Below are 19297 nucleotides of genomic sequence, written 5' to 3' on the forward strand. Positions count from 1 at the left end.
CTTTAGAGATTCAACAATAGCGTATGCTTCTTTCTCCACAGCAGAATGGTTCAGCTCACTTAAGTGATCTTGAAAAGAAAGCAACGGGTCTGGAATCCTGACTCAAGGTAGCAGCAATTGAGTGTTTTGAAGCATCAGTTTCAACAACAAATGGCATATTTTCGTTGATAGCGTGAACAGATGACTTTGCAACTATAGATTTCAGATTTTCAAAACAAGATAAAGCATCTTCGTTCCATGGAAAATTGTTGACATGAGCTAATGTGCGGAACCTTTCGGAAAATTTGGGAATCCATTTTGAATAATGGGCAAACATACCTAATACCCTTCTGAGAGATCCAGTGTCATTCGGTGGAGTCATTTTAATAAGGGTTGTAGTCTGCTAGCATCGGGCTTTATGACATGGTTTGGTCCTATAGTACAACCAAGTAAGTTTATTACTGTTTGATTGAATTTGCTCTTGGTTTTGTTTAGTGTCAAGCCATATTTGTCTGTGGCCTTCAGAAAGTTCTCAAGATTTTTGTCATGTTCTACCTTCGTCTTACCACAAACAGTTATATCATCAAGGTAGGCATATATCCCTTCAAGGTTTTCTGTGCGTATGAGCCAGTCGATTGTTCTTTGGAAACTGGCTACACCATTGGTAACACCAAACGGAATGCGACAAAATTGGTACAGTTTCCCAGTGGCTTCAAAAGCTGTGTACATCTTTTCATGTGGAAGTATTGGAACCTGATGGTATGCACTTTGGAAATCTATTGCACTAAAGACAGTGAATTGTGATACATTGGACACCATTTCCTCGATATTTGGCAGTGGATAGGTATCAAGTTGAGTGGATCGATTAATTGTTTGAGAATAATCAATGACAAACCTCTTCTCGTGAGTTTCGTTTTTGGTGATAAGCACTTACGCTCTCCAAGGGGACTGACTTTCTTCAATAATGTCATCATTTAAAAGCTTCTTTACCTCATTTTTAATAAAAATCTGATCTTCAGCACTATGCCTGCGCGATTTTACTGCGATAGGTTTACAATTTGAAGTCAGGTTACAAAATAATGGAACTGCAGGTACTGAGGCTTCAACTACCCTACATACCTTGAATACTTCTTTAGGTCCTCCAAATTCAAACTCTAGACTTGAGTGGTTAGATAGAACACCATGACGTAGTAAGAGTAGTAGTAGAAGTAAATTAATGTTGTCGTAGGAGTGGTCACCAATTTTAATATTTTGAGTAGTCACATCTTTAACTTCAGAGGTGTGTGATAATGAGGCCATAGAAACAGTCTGAGTACAAGGCTTCCTAGGGAGTTTGCACAGGTTAGCAAAGTCTTCATTAATAAAATTGACAGAGCTACCAGTATCTATAAGGGCATCAGCACGAAGGCCTTTTATAGATGCAGGCACTATACCTTTTTTCAATGAAGCAGGAGTAGCAGAAATAATGTAGGCTGTGTAGTTATCATAGCCTTCAAATACGTTGGCAGATGCACTAGTGCTCTTGGAGCGGCAAACCTTTGCAAAGTGTCCCTTTTATTACAGGATTTGCAGATGGATTCCCGAGCAGGACTGTTCTTCCTTGAATGTATTGGCCCACCACACAAAAAAAATTTGTGTCCTGACCTAGAAGAGTTAGTAGTGTTATTAGCAGCTGTCACAGTGACACATTCAGAATTTGTTGGAAAGCTCGGTGACTCAAATTGATAGTTACCAGGTAGCGTACTAAGTGTTGAATGTTGATTTGAATAAACCTGAGAGTTGAGTTCTGCCATTTCCATTGAAATAGCTATATTGTAAGTTTCTTCTAAAGTTAGTGTTAAACTCTCTACCAATCTTGATCGTATCTTTGTGGATGTCATTCCAGCGATAAAAGCTCTACGGATTGTATCATTTTTATTAGTATCAGCATCTACAGCAGTAAAATTGCAGTCTTTTGCTAACTGTTTTAAAGATTGCATGTAAGAATCGATAGACTCATCTGTCTGTTGTCGTCTAGTGTCTAGTGATTAGTATGTGACGAGCATGAATAGTATTGTTTGGTTTGATGTATATTTTGTCAAGAGTTTGAATGGATTCGTTGTAAGTGTTAAAATCGCTTATATATGTATATACTCGTGGCGAAATATAATTTATTAACAGTTGTCATCATTAATATCCTAGATATTGTGGTACAGCAGCACCATCAGCAGAAACAGCTGGAGTGACAATATGGGCAGCTAAAAAGTTCATAAAAGTTCTTTCCAATGGTCCCATTCCTTTGCTGTTGATTTCACAGATGGATCCCCGTCGAACCTCTCGGGTCTTAGATACTTCTCCATTTATGTTGATTAAATTCAAATGATAAAGCAAAACCTAGGATATAAGGTTTTAATCAACATAAATTGTACACATAATGTTAACAAAAACAATAGAAATTAATATGGCAGTGACAGTGACTTCTGTCAAACACTGACAGCATAAAGTTGCCTACAATATTAGTAGAAGTCTACAGCCAAAGCAATACCAAGGAGGTTAATATCACATCAGGTTTAAACAAATATTACTTGGATATCGAGATCTTTTTGGATGACCTGTACTTTCCCGAAAATTAGAAGGTCAGCTTCGTAAATCTATACCAAGTTTCCAAAATCTCAAATTATATTAGGACAAATAGTTCCCTAGGATATTATCTGTTTTACAAAAAAAATGTTCAGTCAAACATAAGTACGACTTAATTAATTTTATTTATATAAATTGAATGATGAAACACGAGCAAAGAACCAATGGACCCAATATATCGAAAATTTTTTAATATAATATAATCTCTAAAAATGTATACTTACTCATCGCCATCCTCTTGTATTGTCTGGCACAAATTTTGGATAAACCACGTTCCCGTCATCCTGTTCCTTATGGCTGCATATCCGGGATACGATGCCCAAAATGTTAACATGTCACGATATGTTGAACCCCCACCATCCGTTGTTAAGGAGACACCATCATCACTTTTCGAGTCAACTAGAAAAAAGATTAATTACGAAATCAAAAGTTTATTAAAAGAGCCATCGTAATTTTGTACCTAAAGATTACCATTTAGTTTGATGCTAACATAGAAAATATTTTCATCTTAAAACAATAGATTTTAATCAAAAAAGATATGAGATAAACATCAAATTAGTAGACCAAAAAAAAAAAGAAATATTTGGAACCGAATAAAAATCAAGTACAAGTATTTCAACTCATAAGAAATATTAGCAAGACTTGAAGGGAAATTCGCTACACTCCTGAAATAAAATAATACATGAAAACATTTAAGATCATAAAATCAAAAAATTGAGAATCGTAAAAAATGAAAAGACCATAAATTAGCTGATCGATGAGATGACTTCACACAACAACCAAGATCAACATGGATGTTAATTGGATATATAAATGAAACTCTTCCAGCATTGCAGGACGAACTCAGAAGCTCTACACCGGAATGTAACCGGTCCTAAGCTCGGAAACAGAGGAGGGACAGAAGAGTAACAACTCTATAAAAAACAGCTTTTAACTAGCCCGGCTGATAGCACTCTGAGCACTTAGAACCCCTTGTCTAGGAGACAGGAGAAGACCAAAAAGACGATAAATATGGATAAGAATGTACGCTCCGTCTGATTCAAGGTGGGCGGCTACAAAAAATATCTACCCCCATGTTAGGAGCACCTGAACTCAAAATAATAAATGCAGAGAGAATCCACACTGTTAACTATTTCCCAAGGTAGAGAAACCCTTGTGCTTCAGGAAAATTTAAAAATCCTGTTTAAGATTTCAAAGCAACGCTTTTGAACGCATTAATAACCAATATGCTGGAAAAGTGCGTATCATAGAAGACTTATATTGGAAACAGAAAGCAGTTGTTTGAGTCGATGGAACACTAACCGATGCATGTTACAGTGGCGGCCGGTCAGGGTCGGCAGTGCAATCAGTATTTCAATAATTAATTGTGGCAGGTAATCAGTTGATGTCATTTGTTTTTGAGAAATAAAAAATATCTGTGAGATAATAAAGACTAACTTTTATTCATGATTTTTAAAAGAATTCGACCAATTCGACCAGACTAAATTTTATTCATGGTTTTTAAAAGAATTCGTCCAATCTGAGCGTTAAGTGATCCCTGCGTAGACACTTTTCAAATTGATGATCCGATATCGGAGACATCCATCCGCCAGTGAATTCTTATAAAGGCACGTTTTGAGTGTTCGGCAAGCCGATCCCAACCTTGACGATTTACTTGTAAAAATCAACGGAATATTAGTTGATTAGCAACCAAATATACATTTCTTTCCATATGAACTTAATTACCAAGTACGGCAAATTTAAATTTGCCGATGCTTCATTGGGATTGGTGATTGGTCGCAAACTGTACATTGCCAGCGCGGGATGAAATGTTATTTCATATAAGAACGTAAGTAGTAAAGTGAAGTGATATTCAGTGCACGAACTAACCTTTCTTTCTGTGATTAATTTTTATTTTCTAAAGTAATACTGTGATACGTTACGTCTGCCGTAAATAGTTAAAGGTTAAAGGGTTTTTTGACATATTAGAAGTTTTTTTTTTTTAATTAAAGTGTAAACAAATTCAGGTAAATTAACCTAAAAAATGCAAGCCATGGGAGAAACTGTAAGTATTGATAAGTCTGATATTGTAAATTATATTTTGCATAATGGGTTTTCATCTATTCCATACGAAGAACAAATTGTTATTAAAAATAAGGGGCGTCCTTTGCCTAAAATGTCCCGGCTTATAAATATTAGTGCGGGTAAGGGAAGTAATAGATCATTTTCAGATAATTGGTACAGCAAGTACTCATGGCTTACCGGGAGTGAAATAAAAAACAAACTTTTCTGTTGGCCTTGCATTTTATTTTCGACAAATAGGGGCAAATATCAAAATCCGTGGTGTGAATCTGGTTACGATAATTTAAAGGAATTATTTAGGGCTTTACATAAACATGATATTTCGAAAGATCATACTTACAGCCAGATTAAATTAGATTTATTTGGAAAACAAAATATCTATGTTTCATTAGATAATGTCCAACGTGAAAATGCTATTAAACATAACGAAATTGTAAAAAATAATCACGCAGTTTTACGTCGTTTAATTGATATTGTAATTTTTTTAAGTTGTCAGGAATTATCTTTTAGGGGACACGATGAATCGGAGCATTCGTTAAATCAAGGTAATTATAGAGAACTAATAAAAATGTTTAAGAAATACGATTTGGAATTTTCTAATTTATTTTCTGACTCGAAGACATTTAGCGGTGTATCTAAAACAATCCAAAATGAATTAATAGAATCAATTAGTTACATTTTGAGTAACTTTATTGAATCTGAGATTCAGGAAACCATTTGCTTTTCACTAGAAGTAGATGAAACTACCGACATATCATGTCATTCACAATTATCAATTGTTGTTCGATACGCGTTACGTGGTAATATCTATGAGAGGTTTTTAGGTTTTACAGACGTGAGTAAAAGCCATAAGGCAGAATATATTTTTGGTGTTTTAAAGGACAGATTAAAATTTTTTGATATCAAAAATAAATTGGTAGGGCAAACTTATGACGGCGCTGCCGTGATGTCTGGTGAATTAAATGGTCTCCAGGCAAAAGTTAAAACTATTGCACCGCAAGCTTTATTTACTCACTGTCATGCGCATAGAATGAATTTAGCTTTACAGGATACATGTAAAAAAATTAAAGAATGTCGTCTTTTTTTTGCCAGTTTAAGCGGATTTGCTTCATTTTTCTCAAGCTCGCCTAAACGGACTAATGTTTTAGAACGATTTGTTTCGAAAAAAATGCCAACAGTTTGTCAGACGCGATGGAATTTTAAATCTCGGTTAGTTTTCACTGTAGCAGATTTTCGTGAACAGCTTTTGGAAGTTTTTGATTTTATTATTGAATGCGACGATTTTGAAAGTGATGATATCTCGATCCGTGAAGCAATCGGTTTGAAAACTTTATTAAATGATTACTCTTTTAACATACTTTTAAATATTTTTAAGAAAGTGTTTACCCAAACCGATTTGATATTCAATGTTGTTCAAAATCAGTTAACTGACATTATTCATTCCAAAAATAGAATAACAAGACTGGTGCCAAATCTCAGAGATTTTCGTAATGATAGTAATTTCCAGTATATACGCAGTGACGTTTTGGACTCGCTTGATATTTCCGAACCCCAAAAAAAAAGACAAAGGCATGACACAGAAACAGATCTCGAAAAACGAGTATATCTTGAAATGTTGGATACTATTATTATGCAAATAGATACTCGTTTCCCGTAGATACCAAATTTCCAAGATATTAGACAGGTTAATTAAAATTTATCCATCATTCTTTAATAAAATAAAATTAGAAAATGAATTAAAAGTTTTATATGCTGACCCAAATATTTTCGGAAGATGGGATAAGTTACAAGATATGTATAATTTTATATACTGTAATTCATTACAACAAACTGTTACCGAAATTAATAAATTATTGTCATTAATTCTCTCATTACCACCAACGTCTGCCTCAAATGAACGAGATTTCTCTTGCCCCAAAAGAATCAAAACGTATTGTCGAAATACCATGAAACAAGAGAGAATGTCAAGCTTGTCTTAAATGTCAATAGAAAAAAAACTTTTAAAATCTCTCCAAAACTCTAATAAATTTTACGATGACGTTATAACCCATTTTGCTACTTCCAAACAACGTAGACTAGAGTTAATTTATAAACATGTTTAGGTTCTAAATTTATAGGAAAAAACAAAAAAAAAACAAAAAAGAAGACAACAAAAAATCTCCTATGATGATTGAAGTCTTTATTAGACGGTATACCTATCTGAGGAGACAAAAAATACCTTGCCGACCTTGTCTCTCAAGCCACGAGCCGCCACTGGCATGTTATACTCAGCAAGGCGTCAGACAGGGATACATATATGGAGTCTATCCCCATTGTTATTCAATATCTTCTCTAATACAATTTTCAAACTGGATTTGTGAGATAGAGTACGTTGACGACACTATCATGTTATTGGATTGTGTAAATAGGACACAAAGAGAAGTAGGTCTAAAAAAAATCTGGTTAATACAAAATTTATGGTATCCAGCCGTCAACTTTACGACAATGTATCCCTGCAGACAAATCAACAAAGCATTGAGCGGGTTACACAATAAAAGTGTAGAGTTGAAGCAGGTCGTATGTTACTGAAAATGAAATTATTCTTGTGTAATCACAACTTAAACCTAAATAGGGATGTTCACCAATTTTTAAATATAGTTAAATTCAATAGATTATAAAATATATAAAAATATAGTAAACATGAAATTGTTTAAAAATATATATTTTTTAAGATAAATCAATTCTTAATTTTAATTTTGATGGAGACTAGAAAAACGGCTCCTCGCAGCGAGGCTACGGTGTGTGACGTCAGCAGTCGTATCGACAACTTGTTGTGTATACCTATTTACGAAGTGTAACAAGTTCTTTAAATATTTATACAGTGATAATGAAGCCAAATAAGTGGTGTTTGCTACAAAGAGAGGGAAAAACTAGAAAAGGCAGTTATTATGCAAGTTAGAAAAAAAATTAATGCAAATATCTGTACCTCGGATGGAATCAACACTATGTTCATTTTTAAAACTTTACAGGAGAGCAGTTTTAAACTTTTTTTCACCAAAAAGTATTATTGCTGCAGCTATTTATTGAGATATCGAAACAATATTTTAATAGAACATTCTGTTTATTGTTATTTACATAATACATTTGTTATAATTAAAAACAAATTTGTTCCTTTTTTTAACCCTTTTAACGGACATGGTGTTGTATCCATCTAATGAAGTTATTGTACTGTAAGAATTAGTATGGGGTATTCAATAACAACTACAATCCTATTTGACTTTTACTGACAAAATTTATTTAACCATACAATTTACTTTTACAAATACAAATATGTATGTAAAAATGGCATTTTAGGTACAAACCACTCAGTCATCCTCAAGTAAGTCTCCTTCTGGATAGTCACTATTAGTATTACTAGTAGGTAGGCTTTAAGTTTTGATAAAAATCATGGCAAAATGTAGGAACATTTGACAGTAATGCCAATAGATCGTTATACTTTTGTTGTGATATAAGTATTGGACTTTGTGATACCAGTTGCAAATCTTTTGGCAATGTAAGGTGTCGCCTTCGAAACCTAACAAGGTCAATCTCCTGGGTTTCGTCATGAAAATTACTTTTTAAAAACAGAGTTCCAATGCTGTTTTGTTTAACTTGCAGTTAAACACAGTTTGGCAGAAGAACTTGTTGTTTGTTAATGTCTCTTTTCTATTAATCAAAGGCGGATTTTAAGATGTTTTGACATCCTACAAAGACCTTAAATTTTTAAAATCTTCTAGTTCCATATTATGTACGGTATATTTCATTGAGGTTTGTCTGACTAACTGCTGCCAGTCCCAGGGCGTGTAAATAGAAATGTTAAGTTTTTTTCTCTTTCGCTCTATCAGCGCATGGACAGTGTCCGCCTGCATGTGTTTGGTATTACTCTTTAGTAGAAACTTCTGGATGATAATTTTTACTTTTTTAAACAAGTATTAATGCTAACATTTTTATTCTGGCCGTAACATTTGTAAGACCGTAGTATGATTTCTTCTATGTTACCCACTTTTGTCTATATCAGACTGATCTTCGTTATCAAAACTCAAGGCATCTCTAATAATATGCTCTTCATTTAAAACATCATTGCTTGGTGTATTATTTGATTCTGAAATTAAACAAGGCGTATAATATTGGTTGTAAAAGATTTAATAATATTGCTAGTCTAAGGTTGGTATCAAATCACTACATTACCCTTTTGAGGTTATGTTTTTTTATGTTATGTTTTTAAAAAACATAACCTTTTTTGAGGTTATGTTTTTTAATAATTTAAAAATAATGAGCAAAAAGGTAGCTTACCTGTAAATACAGTAGAAGAATTCGCAGAACTTTTTAGTAGGTACTTCAAGAATCTTTCTCCTACGAGAATTATGGTTCATTGTTCTTATTATTAGTAACAAACCACTGTAAACACACCATAAATGGCAAAAGTATTATTATTAGATCACTAACAGTCTACCTCTATCTTAGAGATATGCTCGGCGATAATTCACATGCGTAGAGGGACAAACATTAAGTCCACATGGTGTTTTATCCCTCTAAGTAAAAATGGACTTGGTGTTCTTTTAAAGGTCACTTTCTTTATCAGCAAATGGTTTAGGACCTAGTGCTCTATTCCTTTAAATAAAGTTATAAAAGTTAATTATTAGTCTGTAAAAGTGTCAAAATTGAAAAAATGGACATAGTGTTGTATCCCTCCGAGGTACCTACAGATATAAAAACCTGTGGTTTGACAATTTTAAGTGAATATGGTGTTAAATTGTTTGGAACTGTAATAAAAATCTTCTCAGAATTGTTTTTAGATGTATTTAGACACCCAGGAACAAAACACCACTTATTTGGCTTCATTATCAGTGATTAAATATTTAAAGAACTGGTCACACTTCGTAAATATGTATACAAAACAAGTTGTCGATACGACTGCTGACGTCACACACCGTAGCCTCGCTGCGAGGAGCCGTTTTTCTAGCCTCAATCAGAATTGAAATTAAGAATTGATTTATCTTGAGAAATATATATTTTTAAACAATTTTATGTTTGCTATGTTTTTATATATGTTATAACCTATTGAATTTAACAATATTTAAAAATTAGTGAACATCCCTATTGCGTCAACACAGACCATATACTTGTTATATATGGCACTGAGACATGGACTCTGAATGAATCACCTAGAAGCGTTCAAGATGTAGTTGCATTGAAGAATATTCTAAATATCATGGACAGCTATGCAGACCCACGAAGCAGTATTATATAGAGCACATTAAAAACTATTAAGATAAAACAGATATATCTAGGGCATGTTCTTAGAGGAGACCGATACATATTCCTTCAGCTTATAATAATAAAATAGAGGGTCACGGAGGAATTGGAAGTAAGTATATATCGTGGCTAAAGAACAATCGCAATTGGACAGGAATACGGAGTGCAGAACAAATATTTAGACTAGGTGCAAACCGCGAACAACTCGCCAATGTAAATGGCAATGTTACAGGTACCTAATATAACACCGAAAGAAGAAAATGTATGTGTTTTCACATACATTTATGATTGATTAAACTGATTATTTTGCTTCATTTAAGAAATGCCACAGAATTAGTTTTTAAGTGTTAGTTTAGTCAATTTTATGCAAAGTCAGAAAACATAATCGGTATTGTATTTATAAAATACATTTTCATTAAACTTCAGCTGATTATTGAAAATTATTGGAAAAACTTACCTTTAAGGCATTGCCTGCCTTGGCATGATTGCAGGATCAGAACTTTCGGTTTTTGTTCAAAATTCTTGTTTGACATTATTTCTTGTATCTTGCTCACTTTAACATGGCAACTGTTACAACCATAAACAACACCTAAAAATATCAGCAGATATATAATCGTTCGTTAGATTCGTAATCATCGTATCGTAATAATTTGAGTCATAAAAAAAATCGTAATTAGGGTAGGCCAACTTATAAATTAGAGGGGTGGTTAGTTTAAATTTAGTTTAGTAAGAACTAGAACAGAAAAGTCTTACAATTTAAACTACTATAATACCTCTCTTCATAAAGGGAGACAAATGGACGAGTAAAATGGAATCCTATAAGCCGAATGGCAACATATAGAGTAGTAAAGACGGCAAGAGACGGTTTCCCAATAGGAAGACGATCAGTAGGAAGACCCCGAAAACGATGGAACGACAACTGGCTGGAGGCACAGGTTTAATGCCATATGCTTTTCACCTGTGGCTAAGTACGATCCTGGCGTCTGTCAGATTCGTCAATAATCCTCGAAACATCCAATACATTATATGACGTCATAATTAATGACGCACTGAAAGAGGGGATGAGAAGAACTATAATTATAACAAGATAGCAACAGCAAGAACAAAATAAATTACATAAATATATGAAGTAAATTATTAAAATTAACACGATTTAACAAAATATTATATCTAATTATCTACTTATACCTTTATTAAAGTTTGAATGCAAAACGAGGCATATAAATTAGGTATGTTAAAAAACAACTCATTCGAAAAATGTTTAAAAAATTATAAGAAAAAAAACTAAATATTTGTAAAATATTAAAACTTACCCCAAGAAGAAGACTGAGAAGTAAAATGCATTTCTGAACAAAAATTTCTGTTTGTATACAGAAATCAATGACATGACAATCGAAATACACACAAACAAATTTGTAGCTAGTTAGAAGTTGTTAATAATTAGTATACTATACTAAAACAATTTTTAATTGAAGGTGATTACTTGGCAACATCGCACTTAACGAAGCCCTTAACGATAACTTTTCAACGAAATCATATTCCACTTATCAATTTTGCAGAGGCGTACCAAAAAAAAATTTAATTATTTATTTAAACACATAAGTAATTACATAAAAATTAAATCTAAGACCGATATAATTATTAAATTATCATGTGTCTTTTAAAAGGCATCTTATAGAGTTATCTAACAAAATAAAGTAAAATTTTATTGTTATTATAGAGTACCTAATACAGTACTTCAAAAAACAGAAATCTTTGCAAAATAAGTATTTTTTTTTTCATTTGACGAAACAATCTGAAATGTTAACATACGATCTCGTCGTTGCACTTGATTCTCTATTTATAGAATTGCTGTCTGCTATAAACGTTATATTTGTTTGGTTTTAACTTGATTTGAATTGATTTATTTATTTACTTGAATACATAAGTAGTTACGTAAAAATGAAATCTAAGACCGATATAATTATTAAATTATCATGTGTCTTTTGACAGGTATCTTATAGTTGTCTAACAAATTAAAGTAAAATTTTATTCTTATTAGAGAGTACCTAATACAGAACTTCAAAAAACAGAAAACTTTGGAAAATACTTATTTTTTTCATTATACTAAACAATCTGAAATTTTAACATACGATCTCGTCATTACACATCATTCTCTATTTATAGAATTGCTGTGTGCTGTAAACGTTATATTTGTTTTTCTTAATTTGAAAGTTTCCTTGTGTTTATATAAATATAAAAATATATTATGAAGTTCATATAAATTAAAATGAAGTAAGCTAAACTATTATCATGTGAATACGTGTATATAGTAGTGCATTTGTTTATTTCAGTAAATTCTCGAAATATGAAATGATGATGGCACTAACTACTAAAGAGTTAATAACTTTGTTAGAAGACTCAGATTGTGAATATGCTGACTCACTTAATGTGGTTTATTTGCCGCCGAGATTAGATTAGAAAGTTTCTGATGAAGAAGACATTGATGATAATATTATTTGTGAAGAATCAATAAAATCGGATATTGCAGGTACATATGAAATACAAGTGATTGGGAATTCTGACGATTCTGATTATGATATTCCTCTGAACCGCAGATAAAACGTCCAAAGAAAAAACCAGGCAAAAATAGTAAATCCAAATTTGTCTCAAGTTGTAACAACAGATACTCCTTCGTGCTCAGTAGTAATTCAACATCAGTCTGATTGATATTTAGACAATATAAAAGCCAACCATGGAGGCAAGTCATATATTGAAGTTTTTACTCTTTTTTGATAAAAAAGTAGTTGAGAGCATTCTATATTTTACAAATATTTATGCATCGCAGAATAACCGTCACGATTTTGAAATGAATAACATAGATTTAAAAAAAAATTATTAGCATATGTATATTATCTCGTTCACACACTGCTTCAAGTTTATATGCATTGGTCAAAGGATGAGGATAAAGAAGTGCACATTATAAGAGAAAGCATGAGCCGACATAGATTTATATTTATAATTTACAATAGTGAAGAAACCGCTACATAAGTGTCAAACTTAGTACATGGACGTCAATCTAAATAAATTTGCTTTACCAGATGAAACCAGATTCGACAATATTGGCCACATTATAAAAAGAGACGATAGTGCAAGAATGTAGGATGTGCAAAAGTAATACTATTTATTTATGTAAAAGGTGTAGAATGCATCTACACGCAGAATGTTTCGAAAATTTTCACCTTAAAATTTAATTTACATTTAAGATACAATATGTTCCTTAATTAAAAATTGTACTGTTTTCCTTGAAAATCAGAAAAAAAATCGTTTTGGTTGTAAATTAGTCTTAATTTATGCGTTTTTATTCCAATCTAATAAATTAATTGTCAAATTTCTCTAACTTGATATTTAATAAAATATCAAATTTCTCTCATTCACATTCTTTCTAAGAACGTATATATATATATATATATATATATATATATATATATATATATATATATATATATATATATTCACTATACACTCGTAAATGGCACCAATTTATATTGTTACGGGGACAATTTTATTTTTTTACTTATTTACATGGGCGAAGCATACACAATAAAAATGACCCCAGTAAGAATTTACTGCTGACATTTTACATGGTTGCCGCTACCGTTTAGTTTAATTTGTAGATTAGTCACCTTTAATTGAAAATTGTCCGACACGCGGGTATACAAAAAATAAATAATAAATAAGAATTGAACTGAAATAATCGAAAAACAGAATATTCAGTTGATAGAAAAGTTTATCGCCAACTATTTTTAGAATAAAACAGAAAGTTAACCAACGAATAAAATTAAAAGAAATTTGAACAAAGAAGTATTTAATAGTAAATAGAATGCAAACGTATTGCAATAACTTGAACTATTACATTATGAAATTAAAAAAAGGACTTCATCAAAAATATATTTAAAGTGTTTTCTCACGTGTCCTATTCTAGGTTTGTCGTCTTCCAAATGAAGACGGTTTTTACAAATTGCTTTATTAAGTCAGATATTTTTGGAAATATCCTCGTACGTTAAAAATACCCAATATAATTCATTCAAAAAGTACTTACTTTTTACTTACTTACTTTTAAAATTACTTACCTTTATTTCCGTGTGACAGAATACAGACAAATAAGCTAGATTGGTTGGTAGTTTTATTCACCGTATCCTTAATTTTTTTTAACATGTCAATATGATTAAGATTTTCTTCAACAAGGATTTTAAACCCACGTCGTTTAAATGTGCCTATCAATTTTTCCCGATCTACGTCAGTACCTTGTCTAACTTCTAATTTCTCGCCGTTAAGAGGCAGCAAATGCTAAAAATATAAATAGTAGGATAAATAACAAAATACTTAATATTATTGCCGGAGTCATGCAAATATGCAAAAGTGCATATCGACTCGTCCAGCGAAGACTGTTCTAACTCAATTTTTGGCATTTTTGAGTTAGACTCCGACAAACTTTAGTTTGGGAATATGACATCTCCATTTTGTATTATTCAGGCATCATGCGGCTCTGTTTGCTCTATTCACTTGATCTTCCACTTGTTTCGAGCTTTCCGTAGCTAGATAATGTGATGCCTAGATATTTAAACTCCATCACTTGTTCTATTCTCTGACCTTCCAGCTCCAATTTACATCTTAGTAAATTTGCTGTTTAACCATGCATTTTGTCTTTTTGGGGAATTAACATGTTAAATTTTCTGGCGGTGATATTAAATTGATGCAGCACACATAGTAAATCGTCTTCGAGAGAGTAGTATAGCGTCGTCTACATAGCAGATTATTTTAAGTTGTTTTTTTCCCTTTTGGTATCTTTTTTAGTTATTTTTTTATTATTTCATACATAATCAGGTTGAACAATAGAGGAATCTCCCTGTCTTATCCCATTGTCAGCTTCAATGGGGTCGGTTAGTTCTTCTTCCACTTTTATTTTTATTGTGTTGTTTTGGTAAATATTTTCGATCGTTTTGATTATTCCTAGAGGTATCTCTCTTGCGTACAATAAGCGGATAACGTCCTTTAATTAGATCCGGTCAAATGCCTTCTTCAGGTCCACGAAACATAGATATGTCGGTTTGTTGTATTCTAATGATATCTCTTGCACTTGCCTCATTATAAATATAGCGTCGGTACATGATCTTCCCGACCTAAAACCTTGTTGTTCTTCTGCTAGTGTTATAACTTCATTAAGTTTATTTGTTATCACTTTGGTTGTTAATTTTAGTGTTGTGTTTAATAAATTATTTACTCCGTAATTTTCCGAGACTGAATGGTTTCCCTTTTTGAAGACAGGTATTAGGATGATTGACCTCAATTCTTGAGAAATTCTGTTTTGTTCTATTATTTTTTGGAGTAGTTTTAATAGTTGTTTGGTCAGATCTGGTCCTCCGTAGTTTAGGAGTTTGTTCGGTATTCTGTTCTCTCCTGGTAATTTTCTATTCTTTAATTTCCTTAATGCTTTCTTTACCTCTTCCTCCTCAATATTTATTTTTTCGTTTGTCGTCTCCTCTGGTGTTGGTGGTTCATTATCGTCACCTTTAGCAAATAGGGATCAAAAGTAGTCTACCCGTATTTCCTTCTGAATGTGTTTCATTTTTATTAGTTCGTTTATCTCTTTTCTTTGTCCTCTGATCATTCGCCATATTTTTTTTTGTGTTCCGTAAAAGTTGTGCTCCATCTGTTTTGAGAAGCTCTACCAGTGTTCCCTTTTTTTTTTGTCTAATTAAAGTATTCGTTTCATTTCTGATTCGTTTATAGTGGTTATAAGCCTGTTGGGTTTGTTGTGTTCTGTATTGTAAAAAGGCTTTCTTCTTTTCTTCACATTTTGTCTTCACTTCCTCTCTAAACCATGGTGTTTTCTTTTTTGATACGTTAGTGTTTGTTACTTTCCTCTCTCTCCGAGTGATTCTCTTGCTGCGTTATAGCATAATCTGTCATAGATATTTGTCCACGGGTGTTATTAAATGTAGAAATGTTGGTCTTTGTGGTAAAAAAATGTGTTGTTTATTCTATTCTATCTGATTCTGAAAGACTATTTTATCAGCTTTCGAGATCTGAAAGAATTTTTATTCTAAAACCGATTCGGCTCTGAGCGCTAAAATTCTGGATTAATTAGCTTTATTGCTCGTCAGTGTGTATTAGTAATACCTTAATAAAACAAAAGTATTAATTCTTGGTAATTCTTATGGTAATATCGAAATCAACACAAAATGTCCAAAATTTATATTTACACAATGAAATTATCGATCGAGTTAGCAAATACAAATATTTAGGCACTTTTATAAATGAAGACAACGATAGCTCAGCAGAAATCAAAATAAGAATAGAAAAAGCCAGATCCATATTCACTAAAATGAAGAGAGTGTTCTGAGGAAGAAATTTGAGCCTTGAAATGAAACTTCGCCTGATGAGATGTTACGTACTTTCTGTGCTGTTCTACGGAATGAAGTCATGGACGTTGAAAAAGATTGATACCAAAAAATTAGAGGCATTTGAACTGTGGATGTATCGCAGAATCCTGAGAATATCATGGACTGAGAGAGTCACAAATGTAGAGGTCTTGAGAAGAATGAATAAAGAAAAGAAAATCATATTTACGATCAAAAAACGAAAACTGCAATACTTGGGACACATTACAAGAGGCGAAAGATATGAACTGCTTCGAATAATTATGCAAGGGAAAATAGCAGGAAAAAGGTCCATAAGAAGAAGACGAAACTCCTGGCTAAAGAATCTATGGGAATGGTATAACTGTAGCAGCAACGAATTGTTTCGGTCAGCAGTTTCGAAAATACGTATAGCCCTGATGATCGCCAACCTTCGGAACGAAGATGGCACTTGAAGAAGAAGATTAATTCTTATTCATATATTTTTCCAACTATATTAGATTGAAAAAAAAAAATGAATGTGAGTCGCTCGCGATAATCGCTGCGTTAATTATGTTATTTTTGTGTTTTTCCCAGCTTTCCTCGATGTTATCGTGATCTAATATTTCATTCCCACCGATCTTCTCTGATATTCTTTTTCTATATTCCGTGGATTCCGTATTTAGTCCTTCGACTTTGATTGTTGTTTGTGTTGGCGTCGCTCTCTTGGGTGGGAAGTATTCCAGGATGATTCTTATTTTACATAATACTAGGCTATGGTCTCTAACTACATCTGCTGAGTTGAGGCTCTCTGTTGGTTATAACATAATCTGTCATAGATCTCTCTGTCCACGGGTGTTATTAAATGTACATTTGTGTTAGTCTTTGTGGTCAAAAAATGTGTTGTTTATACTAAGTTCGTTATTTGTGCAGAAGTTTATCATCAGTTCTTCATCTTCGTTTTTAACACTCTCGTTATGTTTTTGCTTAATTCCGGGTATTACTTGATTGCCTACTCGAGCGTTAAAATTAAGTAATTAAATAAAGTAATTTTGTGACACATAACTGCTTTAAATATCACTCAATCCAAAAATAAGTTAGTTAACATACTAAAAGAATTTTTTTATAGATACCATGCGAGAAAAGCTTCAAATATTTCAGCATTGCAAATTTGCTCTACACACGGGCAAAAAAATTAATTAAAATCGAGAGAAAAAAGTGAGATTCGATATCTAAATGTTTTCCATTGACTAATCTAAAATCTCTTGAATAGAGAGTAATATAAAATACATTGCTGAAAAAAATAGATATCGGGAGCAAAAAAGATACAGTGCGAGCAAAATAATAGTATTAATAACAAGAAAGTTCTTACAGTAGACATTCGTACGTGCCCATACAAAGAGTTTATCTTTTCTACATCTTAAGTTTGCATTGGATAAGCTAGTCTTTAATAAATATAATGAGGACGCACTGGTGAAGGTTAAATACTTACTTGGTATTCTTCTTCTACAGCAGTAAAAAAATCTCTTTGATTGATGATCAATACTACACCTGGTCGGGATGGATCAATTTTATAGCTATCGAGAGATCTATCACCAGTTATATTTTGGCTTGTTTCATCTTCTTTAATATCTGGAATGAAAGTTTGCTGAAAAGTGAAGTGATTTTCTCTGGGGAGACGTAGAATATCTTCCAAAGCAATGTTTTTTAAGGGAAGATTTCCAATACGCTGCCTAGATGATTGAGCCTGTTGATTGTCTATACTGGTGACAGATGATGGCTTCCGGACGCGTGTAACTGGTTCGCCCTGGAAATCATCCCTCACAAATAATACGTTTCTTGGATATTCAGAGTTTAGACTACTTTCGTAACTACTAGCAGTTATTGAGGGGGAAATATTCCTTTCTAGCTGAACGCTCTGTACTGGTAGAACAACAGGGGTTGTCTAAAAATTAAGTACAGAATAAAAATTAAATAAAAACAAACAAAGTTATGATCATAGATAGACCTAACGTTGTAATCCTCATCCTAAGATTCTACGTAGTAAAGAAATTAATATACCTCGACTAAAACATATATAATTACTAGTAATGTGAAATTGGAGTCGGAAACAGTTTTTCGGAGACCAAGGGAAGTGCTGCTAAACTGTCGAATATACAGCCATAATGTAAGAAACGAACTGCAAATTAGTAATAAAAACCAGATGATCCAAAGCATATTTTACCTCTATATATAACAAAAAGCAGATAAAAGATCCGAAAATTAAAGAAGCATTAATATCACAGCATGTGCGGGCAGGTTATACAGGAAAATGGCAAAAGAAAAATGTATCATTTCAAATAAAATTGGAAAAAATCTAGCGGGATTTATAGCCGGAAGTTATTGCACATACCACATATGTATACACCAATAATTAATTGAGAGAACAGCCAAAACTAAACCGGTCCATTGAATTCGACGACTTAATAAAAAAGCCATATGACACAGTTCAGAAAAAAAATATGAAAGATGATGAAAGAAATTGGAATATTCCAGGAATTAATAGAAGCTGTAAAAAGAAGAATTCTATGACAAATTATGAAACTAACGAAAACAAAATGTAAAGTTGTAGGAATATCAGTCAGGGATAGCTTCATATGAGTAAGTTGTAACTGCCCAAGATGAAAATCTAGCATATTTTGTCCGAAAAATGGAACAAGATACAAAAAGCAGAATAAGAATAACTAGAAGAATAAAAGTAGAAGAACTAACCGACCCTATTGAAGCTGGCAACGGGATGACAGGGAGATTCCCTAATTCCTTTATTGTTCAATCTGATTATGGATGAAATAAGAAAAAAAGTAAGAACTAAAAAAGGATACCAAATGGGAGAAAAACAACTTAAAATAATCTGCTACGCGGACAACGCAATACTACTCTCTCAAAGTGAAGATGATTTACAACGTATGCTGCACCAATTTAATATAACCGCCAGAAAATTTAAC

The 19297-nt window shown here is 32.6% G+C and overlaps 1 protein-coding gene across 1 annotated transcript in view; it reads right to left on the bottom strand.

Moving 5' to 3' along the window:
- The window catches only part of Dredd (Caspase-8 Dredd), a 49889-nt gene that overhangs the window by 18461 nt on the left and 12131 nt on the right, over positions 1-19297 (bottom strand). The window contains exons 5-8 of the mRNA XM_072522687.1: positions 17806-18258; positions 14046-14262; positions 10391-10522; positions 2823-2997 (exon numbers count right to left, since the gene is read on the bottom strand). Coding sequence (XP_072378788.1) covers positions 2823-2997; positions 10391-10522; positions 14046-14262; positions 17806-18258 — 977 coding nt within the window. The remainder of the gene's footprint in view (positions 1-2822; positions 2998-10390; positions 10523-14045; positions 14263-17805; positions 18259-19297) is intronic.

This window comes from Diabrotica undecimpunctata, chromosome 2, assembly GCF_040954645.1.
Source record: "Diabrotica undecimpunctata isolate CICGRU chromosome 2, icDiaUnde3, whole genome shotgun sequence".
Taxonomy (NCBI): Eukaryota; Metazoa; Arthropoda; class Insecta; order Coleoptera; family Chrysomelidae; genus Diabrotica; species Diabrotica undecimpunctata.